General features: G+C 34.2%; 1 protein-coding gene across 3 annotated transcripts in view; it reads right to left on the minus strand.

The window, feature by feature from the left end:
- LOC6505288 (mannosyl-oligosaccharide alpha-1,2-mannosidase IA) overlaps positions 1-18,160 on the minus strand; it is an 80,167-nt gene that overhangs the window by 51,076 nt on the left and 10,931 nt on the right. The window contains exon 1 of one of the 3 annotated variants that reach the window (XM_032451935.2): positions 1,016-2,322. The exons of the other annotated variants lie outside the window; for them this stretch is intronic. Coding sequence (XP_032307826.1) covers positions 1,016-1,798 — 783 coding nt within the window. The 5' untranslated portion in view covers positions 1,799-2,322. Of the gene's footprint in view, positions 1-1,015; positions 2,323-18,160 lie in introns of those variants that run through there. 3 annotated transcript variants of the gene reach the window in all.

An 18,160-nucleotide genomic window follows, 5' to 3' on the forward strand; every position in this document is an offset into this window, starting at 1 on the left:
GCTCGAACCGAAAAACAAATGCATTTTTGCAATTTTCATGTGAAAGTGTGGGGGATATGGTTTTGGGAGCGAGGTGGGGCGATGATAAAGCGAAAATTCGTGTTTGCCGCCCATCGTGACAATGCAGGCAATGATTAGCCAGGCCAGGCCAGACAGCCCAGGCCTGGCCGGGCTAGACAGCTACTACTGTATAATAACCAAAAAGCTGGAAAACAATAGCTGGGAATAGAAGGGGGCAAAATGCCGGGTGCAAAACGTGAGCGCGACCAACAAACAAAATAAAGTTTGCAAATTGAATTTTTCAAATAGCAATTGTCGGGGAGTTGTACGAAAAAGCATCCCCCCCCCCTCCGAGTTTGGTTCAATTTGTAATTGCGAAAATTACACGACAAAGGCAAATGGGAAATATATCTCATACACTTGCCAAAAATAAAGCCCAAAATAATAACAGTTTAATATTTATTCACAAACTTGCACAACTTAAAGTTTTAAATTTTGTATTCTAGATCGTACATTTCGTAAAAACTCGTATTTTTTGCACTTTGAAATTGGAAATAGTTAAAAAATAATATACTAACTCGTTAAAAAGTTAATTAAATAAGCTTTAAAAGCTAAAGAACACCTTTGTTATTTCACAAAAAATTATGATTTAAGGGGATATGGTTTGGAATGAAATTTTAATATATTTTTTTAATACATTTTTTAAAACAATTATTATAAGAACAAATAAAAATAAAATATTTAAAGAGCTTCTTTAAGCTTTTTTTCTTTCATAAACTTCATAATTTCATAAATTTTATCATTAAAAATATAAATTTTATACTTTAATTATCAATTATTTAAAATTTAAAAATAAACAAAGCTTCAAAAAACTCATTTAACTTAAATTCTTATATAATTAACATAAATTATATACAATTTTAAAATATTTTAAACTGAAAACTACTATTTTCACAATTTCCTATCGCCACTCAATCAAATCTTTGAGTCTCTCGTATTTTCGCTCAGTGTGTACCTGCTTGACGTGGTCCCGCCTCTCGAACTGTATGCCGCCGGGATTGTGATCGGCGATGCCCATCAGGTGTGGGGGCATGGAAGTCGTAGTGCTGGCAGATCTATTAGCTCCCGGGGCACTGCTTGCCGGCTCGAAGTGCCCATCCTCCTCGCCGCTGCTGCCGTCGGGCATGCTGGGCTGCTGCTGCATCAGCGGCGAGGCAGCCGGCAAGGATATCGAGTCCACGTTCCCCTCCATCAGTGCCTCGGCGGCCTGCAGAATCGGTGGCGCTGAATTATGGCCGGCAGGATGGTGGTCCGGGTAGCCGGGTGATGAACTGCTTGCCGCACTGCTTGCCCTGGGGCTGTTTAAAACGCCGGCACTCGCGCTGTTTAAACCGCTCTCATTGCTCGGCCGATTATTTAGGCCGATTTCAATGACAATTTTGTTCGATTGTTGCTGCTGCTGCTGCTGTTGTTGTTGTTGCATTTGCAACTGCTGCATCTGACGCTGGAGGTTCTTGGGATGGGTGGCCGCCTGTATGTAGTTGAGATCGCTGCGGGACAAGTGGTGCTGCTGCAGCGTCGAGTACTGCTGCTCGACGAGGGCGGCGCGCGTCTGGGCCGCCTGGTGGCCGCCATTGGCCGCCGCCGAATCGCTGGCGACTTTTTCCCTCAGCTTCACGATATTCGAAATGTTAATGCTGTTCGTTAAAGTGATGCCCGTGATGCAGACCAATATGATGGTCAGCACGACGCCGCAGATGACAAGGGTGGGCATGCGGAAGCATTTCCGGCTGCACATGGTCCTCCTTTGCTTGCCTTTTACGGTAAAAAACGCATTGAAATCGCTTCTGGCTCGGGCTTTTACAAAAAATAATAATAAAAATTCACAAAAAAAAAAAATGTTTTGGCTCTAACTCGTTTAAAGTTCAGCGAATGGGTGTTCTTTCGTATTTACTAGTCGCCCGCGATCGTAGCGCGTTTTTTGCGCGTTTCGCTCTGCTCGCCAATGCAGCTGAAACGCGAGTGCAGTGCCGTTAAAATCGCACTCAAGTCGCTTGGCTGGTGCAGTCTGCGGCTTCCCTTCGCTCGCTCCCTCACTGCTTGCTCGCTCTCTCTTGCTCCCACGCTGCTTATGTCGTTCACCTTGAGAGAGAACACCGCTGCCTCAGCTGACGCCGCTGCAGCTGCGCAGCTGGGACAAGCGGATTTGCATGATGAATTGTTTTTGTTTTTTTATATTTATTTATTTTGATTTACTTTTATATTTATTTATTTGTTTATTGTTTTTTTTACAGCCAAGTTTTTATTTGCTTTTCGTGAATAATAGTTTTCAGATTTTTTTTTTTTTTGTGGGATACTGTTGACTTTTTCTTGTTGTATTTTTTTTTGTTTTTAGTTTTTGTTGTTGAACTTGTTGTTAGTTTTTCTTTTTTTATTAACATTAACTATTATATTTATTTATTTATTGTTTCCTTTTTTTTGTTAATAATTGCTTTCAAGCCTTTTTTAGGCTTTTGTTGCGTTTATGTTGTTGAAATTATTATTTTTTTATTTTGTTGTTGAATTTTTTTTTGTTATATTTTAGGTTTTAATTTATTTTTAAATATTTATAAATATTTATTTTCCTTAATTTTGCTTAAAATAAACCAGTTTGATTGTTTTTTCGTGTTGGAATTCTGTTGTTGAGTTTTTGTTGTTGAACTTTTTTTTTGTTTGAATAATAAAGTTATTTGATTTCAAAACTCTTGACGTTTCCAATATTTTTTGTTGATATTGAATTTAGTTTGATTTATTTTTTAATATTTATTTTTACAGTGTCTGTAATATTTGGCTAGTTTTTTTTTATTTGCCGAACCATTGCAATTGGATTTGTGATTTATTTTATTGCCCAGACCGCCTGCCGGCCGTTTTGTTTATTTTTGCACTGGTTACCTTCTGTTTGTTTTTTCCTTTTTTCTTTGAATTTTATCTCGAAAAAATCCACACAAAACACACTGGAAAACAAACCCAAAAAAATCGTAACAAAAATGCAGCTCGTAAAATTTTTAATTTGATCTTGCAGTTGCTGTTGCTGTTTTGGAGGTGTGTCGCGAATATATTTTTAAGTATTTTATTCACCAGATTTTTGCCAAAAATATCTTTCAAGTTGAAAGAGTACAGGCGATTAAATGTATCCTAAGCTTAAGAAAGGGGATTTATCCACGTCTTTAACGTTCTCTTAATTAATTTCTATTGCATCTTCATTAATCCATCGATTTTATTAACTTATAATTCGCCTCGCATAATGTTAATGAAATGTCCGCCACACCTTTCTCTTTTTCTTTCCCCCATTCACTATCCATTCCTATTTCCTGAGCTGTTCAGCCTTGACTATCTGGGGCTCTCACTTTCTATATGTGGTAATGCGTCCAGAAGTTGAGTTTTATAATGCCAATGTAATACCCTATTATACCAAAAGCTTTGGAGGCAAAAATACACAGCCTTAAAGTGCTAGCTTTGTCGTAGAAGTCGAATTTTTAAAAATTAAAAGACATATTATTATTAATCGAGAGCTTTTAAATTATATCGATAAATTATCGATACATTTACAGTTTTATTTAATAGTTTCATTTAGTAATTTTTTTTAATGAGAAACTATAAGTAATCTGAGCACAAGTTCATGTTAGGATAAGCTATAGTTGGTGATGAAAACATGAGATGTAAGATTCTATGAAAAATAAATCGATAAGAAATCGATATACTTTATTTTTAAAATAAATCTGCACAATCGATAGCAATATCTCTTATATATATATTTTAAACCCGAGAGAACATCTAAGCTTGCTAATAAAAATATCAAATATGAATTTTATGAAACAATCATCGATAAAATATCGATAAATTGAACTTTATCTAATATAGAGTATTTCAAGTTCTTTGTGCATTTTTTATATGCTTCTGTTTCCTTCGCTTTTGTGCCTTTGTGTGGAATTTCTTTTTCTTTTTTCGGAGGAGGATTTAAGCATTCATTTCATGGGATCTGCACACGCGTCTTTGGTGTTTGGGGGCGAAAATTCCGGATGGTTTTTGGGGGCCGACAAGGGGACACTTTGCGGATTTAATTGAGCCGACACGCACGCCCACACACACACACACACACCCACAGGGACATAGGCCCACACACCGATGGGGTCTTGCGTGTGTTTGATGGACGAAAGAAATTTCATTTAATTGCATATTAACGCCTGTTGCCTAGACGAATTCCCATCTTTTATTTCCATGCGCCTTATACTTTCTTTTGTTTTTTGGCCTAACCCTTAAATAGTCTGTATTTTTTCGTCGCTATTTATTTCAATTAATGAAGCTGCGTCTTTGTCGCTTAATTAATTCCAAAACAAAAAACAAAAAAGGGGAAGAAGAAAGGGCCTCCCAACACTTTTTCGGGTCTGATGGATTTAATTGAAGGGTTGCGCGGAGGTACATACATATATTGGCGCTTTTCGGGCATTAACGGATTACATTTTCAATTAAACATGTTAAGGCATTTCAATTAGTCGTAATTTGTGACAAATTGCCGGGCATGTGATTAAGGGGCAACCGGCGGAGTAGAACAAAGTGGATTTGACATCGGAATTAACTTGGGATTACATATGATTTCAAATTTCGAATGTAATGAGGTCAATTGCGAAAAACTTGAACCAGAGTCTCCAAGGATTTGACCCCATTCCCAGGACCTGAAATATTTTATTTTGTATTTAAAATGGAAACGAAGCTAATACATGGAGCTGCCTGAGAAGCTCTCTCTTCACTCTGACATGGAAGACATTCTGGCATGGTAAATTGCAAAATAACAGCATCCATCAAGTGTAAGAATGGACAAAGTAAAAAACCAACGGGGGGCTGGGCTGGGAGGCGCCTCCTCCTCCCCAACGACGTGGTAGCTAAAGAACCTGCAGCTGCAAGTGAAGATATACGTACTGGAAGATGCGCCGCAATCTTTGGCGTTTCATCTTAATTATTTTCAACAGCTTTTCATAAAATTTCGGCTCAAGGCAAACAGCAAACAGATTGCATTACAACAAGTTGCAGTTGAGTCTTGCAGGAGCGAGAGGGACGGCTGGAGCGGCAGTGAGCGAGATAGGAAGTGTTGTACATTTGATAATCGAGACGGCAGGAAGATGGCGGCGAGGCGATGGCAAACTTTATTAAATTTACGCAAGTAAATTGCAATTTATTCCCAGCTCCCTTACCTTTCTTCCCCTTTCTTTCCCTTCTCCCCTTTGCCATTCTCCTCTTTTTATTATTCACCCTGTTCCCTGGTTCCCCACCCTACCCCTTTCCTTTTCGCCCGAGTCGTCTTAAATTGGATGAGGCGTGCAACGGTGCGTATGCGTAATGGCCAAAGGGTTGACCAGAAACACCCGTCGAGTGCCAAGAAATTAATAATAAAGAGAAGCACTTTCAGAAAAAATTATTTTTATTTTTATACTTATTCTGTCACTGTTTTTTTTTAGCCAATTTATTACCTAATTGCTAATTTCTTGTTTAAAAGAAATATTAAAAGAAAAGAACAACTGCATATCTATAATTTTTTGAACTTTTTTGCTTATTAGAAGTATAATAATCGCAACATATTTACAGTCCAAATGGTGGAAGGAACTATATCAATTTAACTTTATGTGCTATTTTAAAACCCTTACTTTTATTTTAAAAATACAAAATATTACACAAAATTGTTTAAAAAAGAGAAAAAAAAACTGGCTTCGGAAAATTTAAGAAATCGAATATACATAATATTTAAATGTTTTGAGTGTAAAAAATAATAATAAGTAATAAGCCCAAAAAAACTTTAAAAAAATATTCATTTTTAGTTTCTGTATTAAAAAACGTAGATCATTTATTTTTATAATATATAAAATGTAAATCAAATTTCTTTTTAAGCATAAATGGAAAATAAATTCAACAAATGACTTGTCTATTATTTAATTAAAATTTAAAAAAAAAATTTTATTTTTATTTTTAAAGAGAATAAAAAACATGTCGTAAAAAAATTTGTTTGCGTTTAAAAAAAAACGTATTTTTTGTATTTTCTTCTTTTATGTATTATTTAGATATTTATTCAAAAAAAAAAATTAATTTTAAATAATATTAAATAAAATTCTATATTGTTTATTGTTAAAAAAATTTAAAATTTCTCAGACTAGTTCATAAATCAACAAAAGAAAACGGTCTTTTCAGTGTTTATTTCCATCCTATTCTCACTTAACATTGACTTAATTTTTTTTCTAGTTTTAAAGGACATTCCTAAACATTTCCATTCCCTTCCATTCCGTTTGGATTCAACGTTTTATGGCTTTGCCCTTTTTAATCAATATTCAGCTTGGCTGATTATGGCTGTATTTCATTTTCCTTTGCCTGTTTTTAGGTTGCAGCCACCAAATTGGGCTTATTGCAACGCACAGTGGTTGCGCCCATAGGCCAAAAATAAAAAAAGTCATAACAACAAAAATATAGGAAAAGTAAACAAATCGCTTCAAAATTGTCCAAACTTCTTTGAGGCTTACTAAATTTGTCCGGAAAATTAACCGTTCTTCTTAAAAATAGAATTGAAGTTGAGTGAAGGTGTTTATTTTCACAGCGCAGTTTGCGCGCATCGCGAATTTTTCATAACAAAACCGAACTTTGAAGTGGTCAGATCATTTATTACGTATCCAAATTTAAAATATTTGTAATGGATTTTGAAGTTGAAAGTATTTTCTAAAATTTGAGATATTATAAAAAATCGTACATGTTAAACTGTTCTTGTTATATTAATTTAAAAAAATACATGTTTTTTGTCTATTTTTTGAACGTCTTTTTCATGTTTAGTTAAAGTTTTAGTTGTGATGCCACAAAATGCCACAATTAAGTTATATACCAATGTGTTCGTCTGGCCCTTAAGGTAATAAATGTGTAAATTTTTGTTGCAGAAATTTGCAGATGTGCTTACTATCGTGAAAATTCTAACACCCTCTTAACTTTTTCAGGGTCAGTTTTGCACTACAAAAATTTATTTTCGCTTGTGGGGTTGATGTTCTGTTGCTTTGTCCTTCGTCTTTTGAGTTTGTGTTTATTAATAGATTTGCATATAATAGTTTTGATTTATTTTTTGTTTATTCCATTGCTTTAAACTTTATTAAGTTCTTCTTATAAGTGTGTTTTCTCACGTTTATATGCTTTTAATGTATGGTGCAGTGAAGAGGGCTTACAGAATTTTATGTTGATAAAGTCTTATAACTCTTTCTTTATACAAATATAAGTAAACATCAATATTTAGTTTGTTTTTTTAATAGTAAGACTTCCCTCAACTTAATAGTTACGTAAAACTTAGGGATTACAATTTAATGCTTATATTTAAAGGTCAAATATTTAATTTTAGTATTGGAAAAAAAATAATTTTATGAAAAATCGCGCCATTGGTTTGTATGGAAGCTATACGATACGATTTTTTTACAGTGTGTTTAGAATACTTTCATAGATTTTTGGAAAAAATTTCATTGCGATATCGCCACTAGAAATATTTTTGGCGCGGCACCATACAAGCCCAACCACTGTCGATGGTTCAGTTATATGGCAGCTATAGGATATAGTCGCCTGATCCTTATGAAATTTTGTAGATTAGATATTTTGACCAAATATAACATCTGTGGAGAGTCCCAACTCTCTAACTTAAAAAACACCAAATTTACGGCATTTCCGATCAATCAGTTATATGGAAGCTATAGGATATAGTGGTACGATCTGGTAAATTTTTTTTATAATATATTTATAATACTTTTCTAGATTAGTGGTGAAAGTTTCATAGCGATAGCACACCTAGAAGTATTTATGGCCGCGGTTCCATACAAGCCCGACCACTGTGCAACGGTCACTTGCCACAGCTGCAGCTTGGCAGTTTCCACCAAAACATTTCCCCCCCCCACCACCGCCCTACCAAATTTTTCCGTTTTTCCTATTTTTTATTTGTACCCTGCCTGAACGCATTATTTTGTCATTTGCATTTGGCTCTGAGAAGCGAAAAAAAAATGTGTTTTTCATTTCGAAGCACGTCGAGGCTGTGGATTTCTATTTTTTTTTTTTTTTAGTATTTTTTTCTGCTGCCTTTCCTGCTACTGCTCTGCCGGGCTTTCAGCTTTGTTCCTTGTGCCCCGAAGGCTGGGCAGATGTTTTCCTTTGGCTGCACTTCCCCAGCCCCAGAAGAGGCAAAAATTCAAATCCCAAATTCAATCCCAAGGCTCTTTTTCAGAGCAGCGGTGTCCTTGGGCCAAGTCGAAGTTGCGGAGGCTTTCTTCCTTCTTTTTCCTCCCATTTTGGCCTGTCAAATTCCGCACAAATCGAGTTAACTTCTCGGCGCCGAAACACGAAAAGAAACACAAATTCTCATTCTCATTCTGTATGCAGCCTTTGAAACTGCCAGGGAGAGCTGCCACACTAACTAGCTAACTAACTGGAAATTTTTCTCATTAGTTATTCGGAGGGATATAGCTCGTTAATTGTTTTAAGGGGGTTAATGAATATTCCTAAATATTTGAACAATGGTTTCTAATATTTGCATTGATTTTTATAAATTATACCCCATAAATTGTATGCTTTTTATGCTTTATTTTTTGCCATTTTATGATTTAAATAAAAATTTAGATAAATATCGTTTAAAAATGCAAGCTCTAAATTTATCGATAAAGCAAGACTTGTTATATCGATAAACCAACAGGAAGTATGGAATTATTCCTCTTAAAAATGAAATAATAATAAATATTTACAATTAAATATATTTTAATATTAATATAAATATAAAATAAAATTAAAATATATCTTTAAAATCAAATTGTTAAAAAATAATCGAAAAATATCGATATTTTCTTTAAAAATATCACAAATTTGCTTAGTTAGAATAACTAGCTTGGTCAATAATAAAATCAAATATTTAAAATAAAGAAATATTTACAATTCTATAAATTATCAAAAAACTATCGATTACTATCGATATACTTTTTACTTCTTATAAACCGTTAAGAGCATTGTTAATTTCCTTCAGCAAAATACTATAATTATGTCATGTATCTTATTAATAATATTATGACATGTGTTTCTTTTGAAAAACTTTCTTATATAATATTTACAAAGCGATGTTATCGTTTCTTTGCGTTTCTTTACACTCTCAGTTGCCCTGTGCCGAGTTCCACTCTATTCGTCAGTCGGGCTTACCCGCACCGAGCCTTCCGGCTAAATCAACAAACAAGCTGCGACATCATCCGCATCCGCATCCGAATCCGCGTGCCCTTGCAACCTGTCTCTAATTAGTGGAACTATTTGCCCAGCCCCGCCCCAGCCCCGCCCCTTGGCCCGGCCCCAGTGCAGGTTTCTTTGGCAGCGCCCCATTTTTCGGCAGCGATAATTATGCGCGCCCGAGATTGAAGGGTTCTCCTGAAGATGTTGACCAAATTATTTCACTTGCAAGGTGATTAATTGTGTTATTTTCTTTTTTTTACCAGCGAACTAGTACAGAAGAAGCCTTTGTTGCACATTTTTCTATTTATTTTAATTATATTCTCTGTTCAGTGAGCTTCCTCATGGATAGGGACGACTTTGTGCCTCTTTCATTTGGCCATTTGTTTAATGGCGTTTGTCTGTCGACAAGATTAATAAATGTTTTCCCTTTTTTGCCCGGGCCGCTTTCCGGGAAACACAAAGAGTGAGAAATAGCCTCGCTGTGTATTATCTGACAGCTAAAATGAGGGAATCAGCAAGTCAATTATGAAATAATTTCATTATAAATGGCACTGCCAACGATATTGATATTCAAAGAAGCATATTTTAGCCAAGAACGCTTCGTTCTTTAAAGACAAATATGCCAGAGCAACGATAATATTAATAGGAAATTTATTTGCTTTGAGCAATTGACTTTCAACGTTCTGATGTGTATGGCACGTGACGGTGACAGGACAAACGAAAGGACTCTGTCATCAGGGCTACCTTTTAGTCCAGCAGTCCAGCCGTCCTGAAGTCCTGAAGTCCAGCAGCTGCTGTTGTTTTTATTTCCCTGCAGTGCATTCGTATACGGGGCGTATACGTAATGTGCCCTGCTGGGCCGCACACAAGTCCTATTTTCTCCCCATTTTCCCCGCTCTTCTGCGTAACAGTGTGTGTGAGTGTGTGTGTGTGTGCGTGTGCATGTTCACTGTACAGTCTACACAGTGTGCTGTGTGTGGTGTGTGCGGTTTTAAAAGCCAAACAAAAGGACAAGGACAGGCAATGAGCAGTAAGCAGCCCGTCTATTGCAGGCACTTTGAATTATTAAAACTGCACCACAAGGATAACAATAACAAGAGCAGAAAGAATCTAAAGCCCCGTGTATCCTGTGCGAATACGAGCTAGTGTCCTTTGTGTCGTGTTTTGTGCATTTGACAACACAAGAATAAAGACACAGGACATTCCTAAAAATGTTCCACAAAATATTCCATTCTATTTTTCTTTTTTTTTTTTTTCTTTGGCCAAGAAAAATGAATATTGAACGTAAATTGATGGCCGATTTGTCATTTAATTAATGATGTGGGATATTATGAGAATGTTTTGAAGGATATAAGCATAAGTACTGTATATCCTTTTTTCAAAACCAGAAATCCAGATGGGAAAATTTAATTAGTGAATGCCAACTGTCGACAACGAAACTCGAAAATCAAAATCAGAAATCGAACGGAGACAGTCGAAGGATCACCAGATGCAGTTCTGTAGTTTGTAGTTGGTAGTCCTTCGAGGGCAAGATACAAGATACAATAAAAAGGGAGATGGCAGCTTGCCAGGACATGTTTAGTGCCCATAAAGAGAAGCCTTCAACACACACACACACACACACCACACATGTGCCACACACACATATCCCTATTTTATTCAGGTGCTGCTGCGTCATGACTTTCCACATTTATGCATGTGTGTGTGTGTGTGTGTGAGTGTGTGTCTGTGCTGGCGAATAAATAATTTAGCATACTTTGCTGCGCCTCTCAGTCTACTATTTTTTTCTATTTTTACTAAACGCAGGGCTGCCTGCATTCGATGTTGCAAATTGATCAGCCATGAAAGGCTCAAAGAACTGAATTTTGCACAAAACAAATGCATTTCCAATAAAAGTCACCATGTTTCAGACCATTTGATCAATAATAGTAATGAGTTTAGTCATTTCTATTCAAATTAAGAAATTTGTAACTCATTGTAACTCGATTGTAAATCGCATAATCAATCTTATCTAGGAAAAATAATATGTCAATGGTATTTATCGATAATTATCGATATTCTCTTTGTTTCTTTGAATTTGGTCAGTTCTATTCAAATTTCAATTTTAAAAATTGTATTTATCGAAACTTATCGATAGTTACATAGTTTGCAAAAATAAAAATACTTTTTTAATTGTATAAATAGGATTAGTATTGGTGGAAAATTATGAATAAAGAAAATACTTAAAATGAAACAGACTATTTAAATTTTATTTATCGATATTTATCGATAATCTCTTTAACATCTCCCTTTCAAAAACTTAAAAAAGGCTATTACTTCCGTCTTATTATAGGTATCTAGTTAGTTTTTGTTTATAATTTTTAATTCTTACAAAAATGAAAAAAATGACATTTATTTGATAGTCACATATATCGATAATCCCTTAAAATAGATCCCCTAATATAGCGACCAGTTAAATCTAGCCACTATTTTAAGTCTCAGATGTCAACCTGTAACCTGTCAAGAGTAGCCCTTTTATTATTCTGACTTATTACTTTTGGCAACCCTTTTAAAGTGACGATGAAATGGAATCTTCTGTATTACTTTCTTTGCCGGCTTTTGGAATGGCAACTTTTGCAACCTTCTCGCTTAATTGCATTTCGGTTGTCCATTCCCTTTTTTTTACACAAAAAGACACAAAAAGAAAAACCGTAAGCCCCACTTTACCCGAAAAATATTTAATTTAAATCTGGTTTCTCACACATACCGAATAACATTTTTAAAAACTTTGACAAGTGTGATGGGTTTTGAGTGAAATATTAAACATTTGGGGGATATTGGGAGGGATTTGTTTCCTGTGCTTTTCGTCCTTTTTAAAACAAAACGTCCACCAACTACAGGGGAGAAAGAAAAACCGCATTTGCTTCAATTGTTGGCTGACAAAATGGATTGTCTGTGTTGGCCGCATCTGACTTTGGCAGTCTTTTACAAGAACTACAAAAAAAAAAAAGGACAATAAAACCAATAGAAAGATATGTCCTGAGCGGCCATTGAAAAGAGACAGATCGAGCTGGCCAGAGTGAGATAGAGCACAAGAGGCATCAATTCTGTTGACTGCCGACAAATAGGACAGTTTTTCCCATGCCCATTGCCATTCCCAGTAAACCCAAAAATGTAACGAAATAAAACTAGATTTTGCAATTAAAATGCAACATCTGACTTGGCTCTTAGTGTTAAAGAAGGACGGAGCCTGCGAGGAGGGAAAGAGACGGCTACAATGGAGACTACGTGGAAAAGTTTAGCGGCAAAAAGTCAGCAAATGATTTTTACAATTTTACTTCCAATGCAGTTACACTAAAAAAAATACAAAACCTATATAATATAAGGAAATATGTGCTTTTTTAATAAATATAATAATTATTATTAAAATGAATATTTAAATGATATTAAAATTTAAAGAGTGTGGCCTCTGAAGATAAAACTTATTTTAAAGAAAATATTAAAAATAAAGTATACAATTTCTTACAGTGTATTTCCCCATAAAAGTTTTTAAGGCCGCGCTGGACTATAAAAAAAAGAGAAACAGACAGCATAAAAACAAAAACAACCGCAAAAAATACAGGTAAGGAACAGCAGCTAAAAAAAAAAGGGTATCACGATGCCACGCCCTCTTTTTCTTCTGCCGCCTCCTTGCATGACCAATAAATCGTTTGTTGTTTTTTTCCGTGTTTTTTGTTCGCCCTTTTTATCCAACAGGCGGCGCCACAAGAATTATGGCTGGACACAAGAAAAGGCGTGGAAAGCCCAATGAATTATTAATCAACAAGACAAAAAAGAGAGAATAGAAAGAAAGCGGGAACAAAAAACGTAGAAAGAAAGAGTAGGGCCAGAAGAGTCGGAAGTGAATAAATGGAGAAGGTGAAGCCTTCCATCAAAATAAAAACAAAACAAAAACCCAACAAGAAAATAAAAAGAGGAACTGCCATAAAAAATAAAAGGACTTTTTTTTTAAGCCCAAAGCAAAGGGGAAGAAAAGGCTTCAAATGTGCTTCAAAGGATTTTACTTTTGTTCTTGCAGAAATTAATGATGCTGCAAAATGGTATTTAATATTTATACATTTTTATGACGGTGTTTGAAGACTTTTAAGGGGGCAGGATGGTTTGAGACTTCAAAAAAATTTTTTTTTCAAAAATTTTTTATATAATAGAACATTATCTCAGGAATATCCTGTGAAAGTTTCATATCGATCGGACTAAAGCTCGCTGAGATACCGATTTTCTAGTTTCTTTCTCTCCATATACTTTCAATTGCTTTTAAAACTTTAGACGCGTTTTTCTCAAAACAACTTTTTCAAGTCGGTGCGTAACGTAACTCAAAAAGTAATGCTCGGATCTAAATAAAATTTTGCACACATCTTTAATACAATAAATACTTGCGGATGAACGAACGCTTTTTTTTTTGAAATTTTTTTTTTTTTTACCATTTTTACGGGAAATATTGGGCTGATTTTTATGAAAAAATGGTACCTCCGACTTTAGAACCGCGCCAAAAATTCAAAATCGCATATTTTTCAAAATGGTTTCGTTCATCCGCACAAGAAACTAATATTTTAAGTAAATCAATTCAATTTTTTCATTTCCGATAACACTGTAAGGCCAGACTTTACGCACCGCAAGAGACCAATTTTTGGAAGCGACTCCGGCCGACTGCCCGTCACGGGATAAATAATAATTATTTCTTAACAAAAAAATTCCTAGATACTCTCCAAATATAGCCGTGTATCGTGTAAAAAAATTGAATAATTGTAATCACTCAGAAATGAAAAACAAAATCGCAAAAATCTGCTATTTTTCAGCCTCTGAAACCATCCTGCCCCCTTAATTTAAATATTCAAATATTATTTTAATCAGCCAAAAAGTAGGCTCTAAAATATTTACTTTTCAAGATAAAGGACATTTTGTTAAGCCTGTTATTTAAGATGAAAATTATGACCAAAAACTTTTAAATTTAAAATTTATTTGTTAATTTTTTTTAAGACAGAAAGTAGGCACTTAGTATTTCTCATTTATAAATTTTTATCCTTTCTATCAAAACGTATGAGTGAACAAAGTGCTGGGAGGGTGGCTGGCTGGCTGGCTTGGTTGGGTGGTTCGCTTCAAGTTCTCGTCAAATGTCGGGAAAATGAGGAAAACGTTGGGGCAGGTCAACGCCAGTCACCGCCAAAGGAAGGAGACAGCACTGCCGGAGCACCGACAGAGATGGGTAGAGAAAAGCGAGTTGTTTGACAAGTTCTTCACCATTTGACTGGGAATTTCTTAAAATTCCTCGTTATCTCTGCCTAGAACTTTACTTCCTTACTACTGTTTTTTTTTCTCCCTTCTCTGGATTTATACTTTTTTACACAGAAAGAAAAATTATTATTTTTAGTCTAAATTGGTTAAGAGAGAAAGGAAAAAATACATTTATTTAATTTTTAGAAAAAATTATGAAAAATCACTCACAAAAACCTATTGAAACATAAACAAATATCGGAATATAACTCACTTGAGTATTTTTATAGAAATCATTTTAAACTAATTTATATTTATTAAAGATTTTACTCTACAAGTACCGGGTATAAATATTAATAAAATGTTAAGTATTTTTAAAAAATGAAAAATGTTTAAAATATGAATAAAATATTTACTATTTAAAATTGTAAACAACTGCTCAATAGAAAATAAATAAATAAAATCCATAAAACAACTTCCAACCAATACCCTATAAACTCTCTTATTTAGCCAAGTTTTTCTCAGTGCACATATGCTGCATGTCAGCATCAAGTAGATTGTCCTGGTCTAGCCTGGGCCTTAGCTTTTCTCTACTTTTTCTCCATTTCTCCATCGCTTTTCTCTCTGCTCCCGTATCACCGCTTAAGTGCACTCGAGTTGCCTGTAAACAAACACATGACTTTGCCCCCAAAGGGGCGAGAGGGTGGCGAGGCCGAAGCTGCTAGGAAAAAAGAAAAAATTTTATATAAAAAAATAAGGGTTTCGGGGGTGGCTACAGATTGGAAGGTTGGCTGAGAACATGATACGCTTTTGTCTAGCCTCAAATGCGTTGCCAGAGCCGAGTGGAGAAAGATGCTTAAAGATGCACTTTGGAGCTCAGAAAAAAAAGTAAAATAAAAATAAAATAAGAAGGCTTGGAAAACAAATTATCTTTATTCTTTCCACATGAAGTGCAGTGAAAACCATCTGCTGGAAAATTTCTTCATCGCAATCGCATTCCGATTTTCCTTTCACATTTTTCTTTATCAATATTTATATGTGATTCGGTTCGTCAATTTTATGATAAGCGAAAAGATTCAAAAAGGATGCTTTTTGAGACTATATGATACCCGGTACTCTTTATTCTTTATGCAAGATATGTGCGGTTTTTCTACTCTGCATTCTATTTTTCTTTTTTCTTAAACTTTTAATAATAACTTAGTACTTATTTTATATTCAGGACTCTTGATGATATGATACCCGGTACTCTTTATCGACGAGATTACAGTATGATATCCGGTACAAGAAAATTAGAATGGTTATTTATTCGATTTATCCAAAAGCAATAAATATAAATAAGCAAAGAATACAATTTCTGCCAAAACAGGCATTGTCTTCATTTAAAACTTGCATTTTGTAAATGAAAAATAATTAAAAGCAAACATTTATGCCTGAATGAAATAACTGTCGGCAGTTGTTTAACATTTTTGGGACTTCAATTCCATTGTCACATTCTTGGGAGAAATGTATTCAGGCAAGCATTTATACTTTAATTAAAATTCCCATTGAAAGGCAGACTTCTTTTGGCTTTTAATCTAGATCTCCGCCTCCCTTGGCCAAAAATTGAAAGGGTTCTCCCCATAGAAACGACTTCCTTCATTCTCACTAATTTTCACCCATTTTGCCAGAGCATTCCTTTGATTTTCCCGCATTTTTTAGCGCTGTCTTCCTTCACTGCCTGGTTATTATGTTGCTCAAGTGAAAAATGACGCATTATGCGTTACTTTCAATGTGTTTGTATGTGTGTGAGTGGGCCTGGGATGTATGAGTGTGGGAATCTGTGTAGTCAAATGTAACCCCTTGTGGCCACACACACACTCAACACAAACATCCATAAAAACACAAGACCCATGCAGAGTTTGTCTAGGACCGAGATTTTTATGCGAAATTTTCAACGTGTTTTTATTTTCGTACATTTCATAGAGCCATCTCCCTTCCTCAGCTCCCTTTCTCGCTTCCTCCAAGCCTTTTTTATGCATCTTTTTTTTTTTATTTACTGCCGCTGCAAAAATTCGCGCGTGTAAAGAATTTTTCTTTTCGCCTGCTGCGCGTATTTTGGATTTAGTTTTAGCTCTTACTTATATATATATATATATTTCTCGTATTTTTTTCGACAACATGCTGAGAGTCCCCAGTTCCCAGCTCCCCAACATATACATTTTTTTTGTTGTATTATTACTCAAGAGATTCGCACGCCATATTCAAAGTTATTTCCCACTTACTCCCCGTGTCACATAATTTTTAATGGAATTTCTCTTGATTAAAATCCGAACAATTTTTGGCATAAATCAGGCATAACTTTTTATAGAAAATGTGTAAATTTTTTAATTTATTATAAGCGTTTATTTAGTCAAGGGACTATATCTTATTGGTGGATATTTGGAGGTAACATATAAAAACGGCAGTTTTTGCAGACTTTCTACCATTTGAAAAATTTAAGAAACAATTTCAGAAGAATCTAACAACATTTTAAACTTTAGCTTTTTAAGAAACTAATTTTTTTCCCCAAAAACACCGTAATCTAAACAGTCTTGTATATTACTCGATTTTTTAAGTTAAAAACTTTCAATTATAAACCCAATGCACTAATTATTTTAGGGAAGTCTATTAAAAACTATTCAAAATCTTTTAACAATTACTATCAATTACTAACTATCTTGTTCTATTTTGTCACATATTTTTTACACACTAAAAAAGTAGCTATAAAAAGACGGTGTCATGAACACGTTGCACTTCCGTTTCCGGTTTGCCAACATGGCCACAATTAATGGCCAAGCAAACAATAAGTTGGCCTTCTTTTTCTTTCGGCCGCAAAAACAACAGCAACTGTTTCTTTTTCTTTTTATTTGTTTTTATTTTTGTTTAATTTGTTAGTGGAGAAAGTGCAGTGACAGCAATTAATAAAGTACTTATTTGCGTGCATCAGTTTTGAACTATAATTTGGAAATCTTAGTAAACTATTATCATTTTAATTTAAAAAAAAACAATAAGAAACCGTTTTCTCCTTTTTTAAAGATTTTTTAAAATTAGTTAAAAGAATGAAATAAAATCCATTTTTTTGAATCATCAGTTTAAATTGATTATTTTTATAAAAAGGGTTTTGTTTCAAATTTATTATTGAAGAAAATTTAGACAATTTTTAACAAATTTTTAACAGTTTTTTTTACAATTTTTTTAGAAATATCAAACGTTTTATTTTATTTAATCATAGGGATTGAAAAATAAATCTTATTAGCCCAAAAAAGTTTTTTGTTAAAGTCATTTAAATAATATTAAATTATTTCACCACTAACATTATTTTCTTTATCTATGTTTATATTTTTATTAAATGCTTATATTTCTCGTTTTTTTAAACTTTAAATATTATATTTTTTATATTTTATATTTTACTCAATAAATATAAAAGATTTAACTAAGAAGCTTTGATCTTTCATACTTCTTTGATTAATTTTTCTTAGAATTAAGGTTGATATTTAAATATTATATTTCTCTTTTAATTCTATTTTTATAAAATTCCTTTGACTGTTTTATTCTTCGCCGCTAATTATTGCGAATTGTTGCGGAGTAATTGCAAAATTAGGCAGCCAAGCCTGTCAATGTATCTGCAGAAGCTGCAGTTTCAGTT

Source organism: Drosophila ananassae, chromosome XR, assembly GCF_017639315.1.
Source record: "Drosophila ananassae strain 14024-0371.13 chromosome XR, ASM1763931v2, whole genome shotgun sequence".
In the NCBI taxonomy this organism is placed as follows: Eukaryota; Metazoa; Arthropoda; class Insecta; order Diptera; family Drosophilidae; genus Drosophila; species Drosophila ananassae.